The 9,174-nt window shown below is 50.9% G+C and overlaps 2 protein-coding genes across 8 annotated transcripts in view; one reads left to right on the top strand and one right to left on the bottom strand.

The window, feature by feature from the left end:
- NHP2 (NHP2 ribonucleoprotein) overlaps nucleotides 1–812 on the top strand; it is a 4,887-nt gene extending 4,075 nt beyond the window's left edge. For both annotated transcript variants that reach the window (XM_025387364.1, XM_025387365.1), the window contains one exon: nucleotides 437–812. In XM_025387364.1, the coding sequence (XP_025243149.1) occupies nucleotides 437–562 (126 nt within the window). In that variant the 3' untranslated portion in view covers nucleotides 563–812. The remainder of the gene's footprint in view (nucleotides 1–436) is intronic.
- Nucleotides 813–1,758: 946 nt separating this feature from the next.
- The window catches only part of RMND5B (required for meiotic nuclear division 5 homolog B), a 19,649-nt gene continuing 12,233 nt past the window's right edge, over nucleotides 1,759–9,174 (bottom strand). For 3 of the 6 annotated variants that reach the window (XM_025387359.1, XM_025387363.1, XM_025387360.1), the window contains 8 exons: nucleotides 7,842–7,987; nucleotides 7,581–7,721; nucleotides 6,838–6,938; nucleotides 6,455–6,621; nucleotides 4,035–4,200; nucleotides 2,686–2,788; nucleotides 2,447–2,601; nucleotides 1,759–2,361 (listed from right to left, as the gene is read on the bottom strand). In XM_025387359.1, the coding sequence (XP_025243144.1) occupies nucleotides 2,298–2,361; nucleotides 2,447–2,601; nucleotides 2,686–2,788; nucleotides 4,035–4,200; nucleotides 6,455–6,621; nucleotides 6,838–6,938; nucleotides 7,581–7,721; nucleotides 7,842–7,987 (1,043 nt within the window). In that variant the 3' untranslated portion in view covers nucleotides 1,759–2,297. Of the gene's footprint in view, nucleotides 2,362–2,446; nucleotides 2,602–2,685; nucleotides 2,789–4,034; nucleotides 4,201–6,454; nucleotides 6,622–6,837; nucleotides 6,939–7,580; nucleotides 7,988–9,174 lie in introns of all 6 variants that reach the window. The other 3 variants (XM_025387357.1, XM_025387358.1, XM_025387362.1) reach the window with 2 other exon arrangements.

Here is a 9,174-nt window from a genome sequence, read left to right as displayed (position 1 = left end):
TTTTTTGAGACGGAGTCTCGCTCTGTCGCCCAGGCTGGAGTGCAGTGGCGCGATCTCGGCTCACTGCAAGCTCCACCTCCCGGGTTCACGCCATTCTCCCGCCTCAGCCTCCGAGTAGCTGGGACTACAGGCGCCCGCCACCACGCCCGGCTAGTTTTTTGTATTTTTTTTTTTTTTTTTAGTAGAGATGGGGTTTCACCATGTTAGCCAGGATGGTCTCGATCTCCTGACCTCGTGATCCACCCGCCTCGGCCTCCCAAAGTGCTGGGATTACAGGCTTGAGCCACCGCGCCCGGCCAAGATGCTTTTAAATAGAACATGGACCGAAGAGAACATGGTTGTGGGACAGATTAGGCTGGTGGGTCATCAGTTGGTGACTTCTGGCATACAGGTTGCACAGCCTTTTTTCCAAACAGCACTTCTTTCCTCTCTGTAGGACCTGGGTGCAGCCGCAGGCTCCAAGCGCCCCACCTGTGTGATAATGGTCAAGCCCCACGAGGAGTACCAGGAGGCCTACGACGAGTGTCTGGAGGAGGTGCAGTCCCTGCCCCTACCCCTATGAGGGGCTCCGGGAGCACCTGGGCACCTGCCGCTGGGAGCTACTGGGCTGGCGGCGGGATGACTGGCTGTCCTCCTGCCCACACACACTGACTGCATCTTCCCAGTTCCCCAAGGCTCGCCTTCTTCCCAGGCAGCTCTAACAGCCCTTTCATGAAGGTAATGCCAGTCTTCTGTCCATCAGTGCCATTTCCTGTAGAACTAAAGGCTGTTCCAAGAAAGTGGGGTAGGGAAAGTAAATGCTAAGACTAAAATGTGGTGAGTCTGTGGGTGTTTTCTTAAGCAGCAGCTGCTGGTTGGGCCAACGAGTTGGTGGGCGGGAAGAGTGAAGCGGTTTTCCTCACCAGAGAGCCCGAAGGACTCAAAGGGTTCTGTGCTAATGCTCAGCTGCCCCGGCCAGGTGCTTTGGCTCAAGCTGAGAACTGATCCTGCTGCTACCCCAGCGCTTTCAACTCCCTCCTCCAGGGTAGATGGGGGCTGTGAGGTAAGGCAGGGGGCCCAGACCCACTTCATGGAAGCCTAAAGCCCCCACATCAGGAACACCCCCATTCCTAACTTTCCCCCAGGAGCCTTAAATGCCACTGTGAAGCTTATGGAAGCAATTTATCCACCCACACAGCAAATTTTAAATAGGAATATGAAGCTAAAATGCATCCCCCCAGGCTATCTCTCTTGCTTAACATAATGGCCTTAGTAACCCAATCCCTTCAAACATTTTAGACTTGGGGCCTCTTACTGCTGTCAGAGGCCCTGCACAGGACTCAGTATACACAGCAACCAAGTTCAGGCACCCTGGAGTAAACTCACAGGACTCTATACACAGCAACCAAGTTCAGGCACCCTGGAATAAACTGGAAATAGCTTGGGCTTGAGGGTCAGATCTGGTTAAAACTCCAAGCTGTTTCCTTTCCAAGCTGTGAGCCTGTTGTGCAAGTTATTTCATTTTCCTGAATCCCATTACACGGATTTCTCCCATGGAGGTAATAAGATCTGGTAATGGGTATATGTAAAAGCACGTTGCCTGGGGTCTGACATCTAAGCTCCCCGCAGTCAGGGCTGCAAGCTGGGTTCTTTCTGCCTGGACACTGGACACCTGCTGGCCACGTTTCTGTGTGCAGCAGCCACCAGGCCGCACCCAGTACCTGTGTGTGGTAGACATGTGGTCATAATTTGTCTGTGAGGCTAAAGGTTGGCCAGGAGAAATGAGAAGGGCAGCGAATATATTTGTTCAAAGTTATAAAACCACGGCATTCCATTCTAACTGGGACTATTTACAGTGGGAGATGGTACATACTGTTGAGGCTGTACAGTGGGAGGAAGAGGTGGGCCACCGCTGGACACCCTTGGGCCGAGGGGCAAGGGTGGACATAGCATTGGCATGGCAGCAAGAGACTTGGCTGAGGGCAGGGGTAGAAGGATGTCTACTGCTGAAGACCAAGTGCCTTGCCACTCTGTCGGCTGCTACTAAGTCAAGGGCAAATAAAAACAGGAAGAGACAGCAGGAGCACAGAGGCCAGCATCTCCCTTTCCTTATGCCATGGAGCCAGCTGCCAAGTGTGGGCTGGTCCATCTCCCTCCTCAGTCTCTGCCAAAGGGCTGCTCCAGCCCTCCCCTCAGCGGAACTCCTCAGCCAGGTGCTCTGAAACCAACCACAGTCCACTGACGCTAACCACCCTACTGAGACAGACCAAGGCTCACAGGTGAAAACCCCTTTCAACAAAATTCCTTCCAGGTAGGAATCAGAATATGATGCGTTTCCCATCTGCCGGGTTCTGCTCCATGGGACAGTAGGGACACTTCAGCCTGTAAAGGGAGGAGAACCAAGAACGTTTCAGGGGTGGCCAGTAGGAGAGCCAAGCCAAGGTGGAGTAGAGCACAGGGAACTTACTTTCCTCCATTAATGAGCTTATTGAGTGCATCTCGGGAGATAACATGGCCACAGATGAGCTTGATGGGAGGGTTGGAATCTGACGTCTGCTGGCGGAGGATGGGGCAAGCGAACACGGAGTGGTACCAGCACTTCATGCCTAGTTCAATCTCAATCTGGGAAGGGCAGCAAAGGAGGTGAGTTCCACTTCCTGTCCTCCCCAGTGCCTCTTGCCCACGATTCCCCGGGCCAGGCCTCACCGGTAACTCGTCCTTGTGACTCCAGACCCCAGTGCACTGCCTTTGCTCAATCACAGCCTTGATGTTCATCAACACGGGCAGTGCCACACAGCCAGAGGCAAAGCTGCAGATAAGGAACAGAGGCTAGAGTGGCTCAGACCACAGCAGACAGGCAACAGGGCCAGCACGCCATGCTTCAGCATGGACCTTGAGACCGGGCTCCAAAATGGTGCATGGTCCTCAAAGATCCCTCACATTGTTTGTAAGGTGCCACATATGTACTTATGTGTGTCTGACTCTAGAGACTCATTCTAATGCACCCCAAAATTTGAGCATCTACAGGGAAGACTTCCTATAGCTCTAGGGGCAGATATCTGCTCATCCTAATGACTGAAAAGTCCTTGGTGTGAGTAGGGGACAGTGAGCAGTTCCAAAGGGCCCCAGCCTGCCTATAGGATGCACCCTGCTGTGTAGTCATAATACATCTTTATAATGGTGGCTACCAACTAGGCCGCCTAACAAGTGGAGGCTGGGGTTCCGTTCTCATGACAACTGCATGGGGAAGGAAGCCTACTGGCTGGAACCTCAGATGCTAAATACCATACAATGCACAGGGTAGTCCTGCACGACACAACCATCCTAAGGTGCTGATGTTGTTCTTGCTGGGAAATAACATTCTGTAACCTGAATCGACGGTCACAAATTAGATGAGCGTGGAATCAGTCCACTATATTGAGCTGCTGTATTCAGACTCCATAAACAGTCTAAATACACAGTAACAACTGTCCACTGTGGTGGAGTGTGTGGTTCTGGGGTCAGGTCCAAGTGCCTCTTATTCCCTGTGAGGCCTTGGGCAAGTGAGTGCACATCTTGACTCTCCATTTCTTCCAACTGTAGAATGAGGGTAACAGTGGCTGTCCCTCCCAGGGTTGCTGAGCTGTGAGGGAGGTGTCTGAGCAGCAGTGTTGAATACATGTTACTCAACCACTCACATCTCCCCTGAAGGCAAGTGGTATTGAAGACATGAGGTCATGAGGAAGGCAGGCTGCAGAGGGGCGTGGGCTAGCTGGGAACGTCTTGCAGTGATCCAGGGTGAGGTGCAAGAGAGGCAGGGACCTCATTCAGTAGACCTTACAAAATGGGAACCGTGACCATGCCACTGACCTCATGGTGACCTCGGGCCATAACTCTTCCTAGTCTCAGTTTAACTGTAAAATCAGGTAATTCCTCTCCTGAAGAATGACTAAGAAAGCCAGTTTCAGTCTCTGAAAGCACTGAGCACTGTTCCTGGCACATGGCAGGGCCTTGGCAAAATGATGATTCCCTCTCCACCCTCCCACTTGTGCTGTCCTCACAGGGCTAGGTTGTACCTGACGCTAAGGGGGGACTCCACAGAAAGCCCCAGCAGGGAACAGGCGTCCCGGGTAAAGGTCTCACAGATCTCTGCCCAGTGGCTGTTGTCCAGCAGGTGGCAGTAGGGTGACTTCTCCAAGCCCAGCCGCAGGTACACCAGACTGCCCATCATCACCTGGATCTCTACAAGGCAACCAGGGGGTGCAGCTCAGGGGGTGCAGGGCTCTGGGTCCACCCCAAGCGGGCGGCAGGACTGTGCAGCACCATATACGGAGCCCAGCGGCTCCCAAGCCCCCAAGCACACTGAGCAGGGATGAAAATGCCCTCAGGCAAATGGGACTGTAAAACCCACTGGGGAGGTGGAGTCCAGGCTGCTGCTGCAGGACAAGAACAGGCGTTACCTACGTGGAATCGGGAAGGAGGACAGTTCTTTTCCAGTTCTCCTTCCTCCCCAACTGCATCAAGGATCAAATAAGTCCTCAGGTTGGCACTGGTGTCTCCACACTAATCTCCATTTAGAGTAACCCCAGGTTAAGAGCTTTCAAGAGGCAGCAGTATGTAGCTAAAACTTAAATCATGGCTTGGGGCCGGGCGTGGTGGCTCATGCCTATAATTCCAGCACTTTGGGAGGCCGAGGTGGGTGGATCACATGAGGCCAGGAGTTTGAGACCAGCCTGGCCAACATGGTGAAACCCCGTCTCTACTAAAAAATATAAAAATTAGCCGGATGTGGTGTCAGGCACTTGTTTTTTTGGTTTTTTTTTTTTTTGAGACGGAGTCTTGCTCTGTTGCCAGACTGGAGGGCTGGAGTGCTGGAGTGCAGTGGCGCAATCTCAGCTCACTGCTACCTCCGCCTCCCAGGTTCAAGTGATTCCCCTGCCTCAGCCTCCTGAAGAGCTGGGACTACAGGCGCCCGCCACCACACCTGGCTAATTTTTTGTATTTTTAGTAGAGATGGGGTTTCACCATGTTGGCCAGGATGGTCTTGATCTCTTGACCTCATGATCCACCCACCTTGGCCTCCCAAAGTGCTGGGATTACAGGAGTGAGCCACCGTGCCGGCCAGAGTCAGGCATGTGTAATCCCAGCTACTCAGGAGGCTGAGGCAGGAGAATCGCTTGAACCCGGGAGGTGGAGGTTGCAGTGAGCCGGGATCACGCCACTGCACTCCAGCCTGGGCAACAGAGTGAGACTTTGTCTCATAAATAATAAATAAAATCATGGCTTGGTTTACATATTTATTTTGAGATAAAATTTAATAAATATGAATGGAACTAAAAAAACAGGTTAGTACAGGTTACTACACGTAAGCATAGGTGAGACTCAGACTCCAGGTCTGGAAATTCTAGCATGACAGGAAGAGTGCTCAATTGAGTCTTTTTCATTTTCCTTTTTGTAGAGATGGGAGCAGGGGCAGGGCTTCGCCATGTTGCCAAGGCTGGTCTCCAGCTCAAGTGATTCGCCCCTTGCTTTGGCCTCCCTAAGTGCTGTGATTACAGGCATGAGCCATCGCGCCCAGACAAGTTTCTTTTTTTTTCTTTTGAGATGGAGTCTCACTCTGTTGCGCAGGCTGGAGTGCAGTAGCGCGATCTCGGCTCCCTGCAAGCTCCGCCTCCCAGCTTCATGCCATTCTCCTGCTTCAGTAGCTGAGACTACAGGCGTCTGCCACAACGCCCGGCTTTTTTTATATTTTTAGTAGCTACGGGGTATCACCGTGTTAGCCAGGATGGTCCTGATCTCCTGACCTCGTAATCCGCCCACCTCAGCCTCCCAAAGTGCTGGGATCACAGGTGTGAGCCACCGCGCCCCGCCTTTTTTTTTTTTAAAGGACTTTTCCATAGGCCAACCATGTCAGGGAGGCACATGAGGCAGAACAGGTGGGGCTCTGAGTGTGGTGTGGCGCACAGCAGGCACGAGGACCCTGGGTGGTCTGCGCTGAAGCTATGAACTAAAGGTACGGCCGGGCGCAGTGGATCATGCCTGTAATCCCAGCACTTTGGGAGGCCGAGGCGGGCGGATCACCTGAGGTCTGGAGTTCAAGACCAGCCTCAACATGGAGAAACCCCGCCTCTACTAAAAATACAAAATTAGCCAGGCGTGGTGGTGCATGCCTGTAATCCCAGCTACTCGGGAGGCTGAGGCAGAATTGCTTGAACCTGGGAGGCAGAGGTTGCGGTGTGCCAAGATCGCGCCATTGCACTCCAGCCTGGGCAATAAGAGCGAAACTCCATCTCAAAAAAAAAAAAAAAAACTAAAGGTATGGCAGATGTGAGAGAGGAGGAGCCTAAAGTTCATCCCGGACACAATGAGGGGTCAGAGAAGTTTCTAGTTGGGGAGAGGCATCTGCATGGGCGCAGGGACTGGAGCCTGATGTAACCCACCATATCCAGACATGTGTCAGGCCAGGCAGCACAACCCCAGCCCCCTGGGCACTCACCCCGCTGGTGCAGCTGGGCAAAGGGCTGGAAGTGCCGAGCATAGCTGAGGGCCTCCAGCTGCTTCTCGGGGCCTCCTGCCAGGAGGCGGATGAAGTGCAGTCGGTGCAGCTTGAACTCCAGGGAGCTGTTGAGTTCCAGCAGGCGCTGCCTGTGGGAGACGGCCCATCTGGGAAGAAAGGGGCCAGTTTAGTGTAGAGCTGGTGGGGGCTAGGACCTGAGAGCCAGGACCTGAGAGGAGGGCCCCAAAAGCCTGTGTGAGGCTCTTGAGACAGGGCTGGAGGCAAGTCAAGTACATCTGGGTGAACTGAAGACCACAGTCAAGCCCTGTGCCCTGAGAGGTTGGAGAGCAGAGTGCTGCTGGCCCACCCAAGGGCTTCCTTACTCCAGCGCAGGACCGAGGTCTTGTTCGTGCAGGGCTTCCAGGATTCGATTCAACTCTAGGAAAGGCTGCTTGAAATCCAAGTCCACGTTCAGCGTTGATTCCTACAAGGAGAGAGAGAAGAGATCCCACCACTGCAAGATGGTGTTTCCAAAGTTCTCTGCTGTGCACATAATAAAAGCTCACCCGCCAAAGACAGGCCAGAGAGAGCTGGGCTTTGCTTGAGGAGCTTGGTCTCGTGCCAGCCACTTGGGCCTCTCTTGTTCCCATCTCGATCCTGGGGAGGCTGAGTAGACATGCTGACCTCCAGAGTGCGGACTGCAAACCCCACCCTACAACCGTAGCAGTGGAGACAGTCCCCAGGCTACGCACGGAGTTGCATGGCGAGAAAATTATTCCTCTTCAATCCTCCTAGTACAGTAGGGAAAATCTTTACTTTTACCACCAGTGTGTCTTTAACACCTAACAAGTACTACTTTGTCATTTCACTCATCCATCTCCCTTTTCAATAAAGGGATATGAGGCCTCAGCTCTGAACCCTGGCTGGCAACCAACTCTAACTAGAAATGAGTAACTTCTCTTTTCATCATATACGTTTTTAAAGCTACCTTCTACTTCTGGCAGAGGCGCTGATTTCCTTTAGGAAATAAACGGAATTGAAGAATGGCAGGGACTTCATATACTGAAAACTAGCAGGTGAAAGGCAGAGCAGGCAGGTTGTCAGCACCTGCCCGGCCCGGCTGTACCTGGCACAGCTCCTCGGCCACGCTGAGCATGCCCTGCTGGTACAGGTGTTCCACGATGGCCATCTGCAGGATCTGCTGCTGCTGTTCCCGCGCGTCCCACACCGCATCTGACACAACACCACAGATCTCAGAGTCGAAGTTCTGACAAAGGAGAGACAGGGCCTGGTGATGCGGGCACTCTTGCTGGCTCTCCTTCGAGTCCTTGTACATCCCAGCTTCAGGGTACTCCCAGCCCAGGCCTGGAGCCAGCCACGTGCTCACCCTGTCAATGGCTTTGCCCACTCGGGATACACTGCTATGAATGTCCTTATGGTCCGAAGCCAGTTTCTGCACCGTATCTTTGATCTTCCGGCAGCATTGTGACATCACCAGAGAGAGGGTGGCTGAGAGAGGGGTCCCCTGGAGGGCTGCAGAGAAAGTGGAATAAGGACACAGAGGAGGCAGACTGGGGCACCTGCCTTGGCAGCAGACCTTAGCTCTGCCTCCTCTATTCTAAATGCCAGCCCCGTGGCCCAGGAGGCAGCCCTAAATGCCAGGGTGAAAGAACTAGCTTCTCTTTCAGGTCCTGCCACTTTTTAACTGTCTGACTTGGAACTGGTCAAATGGGAAAAGCCAGTTCACCTCTGGGAGCCTTCATTTCCTCATCTGTAAAATTATAGTGAAATGAAGATGATTTGGCACTTACTATAGGCCAAGTGTTTATTTTAACTCACGGACTACAGCATGCATAGGGTTCTGTTTAACTGTGAAGTTAAACATAGAGTTACCATAGGATCCAGCAATTCCACTCCTAAGTATACACCAAAATAAATAAAAACATATGTCCACACAAACACTTGTACGTGAATATTCATAGCAGCGATATTTACAATAGCCCAAAGGTGGAAACAACGCAAATGTCCATCAATCAGTGGAAGAATATGGCACATCCATACAATGGACTGTCATTCAGCCATAGAAAGGAATGAAGTGCTGATACAGGCTACAACATAGATAAGCCTTGAAAACGTCACATTAATCAAAGAAGCCAGACACAAAAGGCTACATGTGATATGATTCCTTTTATATGAACTGTCCAAAATAGGCAGATCTATAGAGACAAAAAAGAGATTAGTGGTTGCCAGAGGCTAGGGAGAGGGAGGAATGGAGAGATAGTTAATGGGTTAGGTTTCTTCTGGGGGTGATGAAAATGTTCTGAAATTAGATAGTGGTGAAGATTGTACAATTCTGTAAATATGCTGAAAACCACTGAGTTGTACTTTATTTTTTAAATTTCCATCTATGTATGTATGTATTTATTTTAAGATTTTCATCTATGTATGTATGTATGTATTTAAGATTTCCATCTATGTATGTATGTATTTAAGATTTTCATCTATGTATGTATGTATGTATTTTAAGATTTCCATCTATGTATGTATGTAAGATTTTCATCTATGTATGTATGTATGTATTTAAGATTTCCATCTATGTATGTATTTATTTATTTTAAGATTTTCATCTATGTATGTATGTATGTATTTTAAGATTTTCATCTATGTATGTATTTATTTAAGATTTTCTTTTTTTTTTTTTTTTTTTTTTTTTTTTTTTT

This window comes from Theropithecus gelada, chromosome 6 (genome assembly GCF_003255815.1).
Source record: "Theropithecus gelada isolate Dixy chromosome 6, Tgel_1.0, whole genome shotgun sequence".
NCBI classification, from domain to species: Eukaryota; Metazoa; Chordata; class Mammalia; order Primates; family Cercopithecidae; genus Theropithecus; species Theropithecus gelada.
This window is presented reverse-complemented; position numbering and strand designations above follow the sequence as displayed.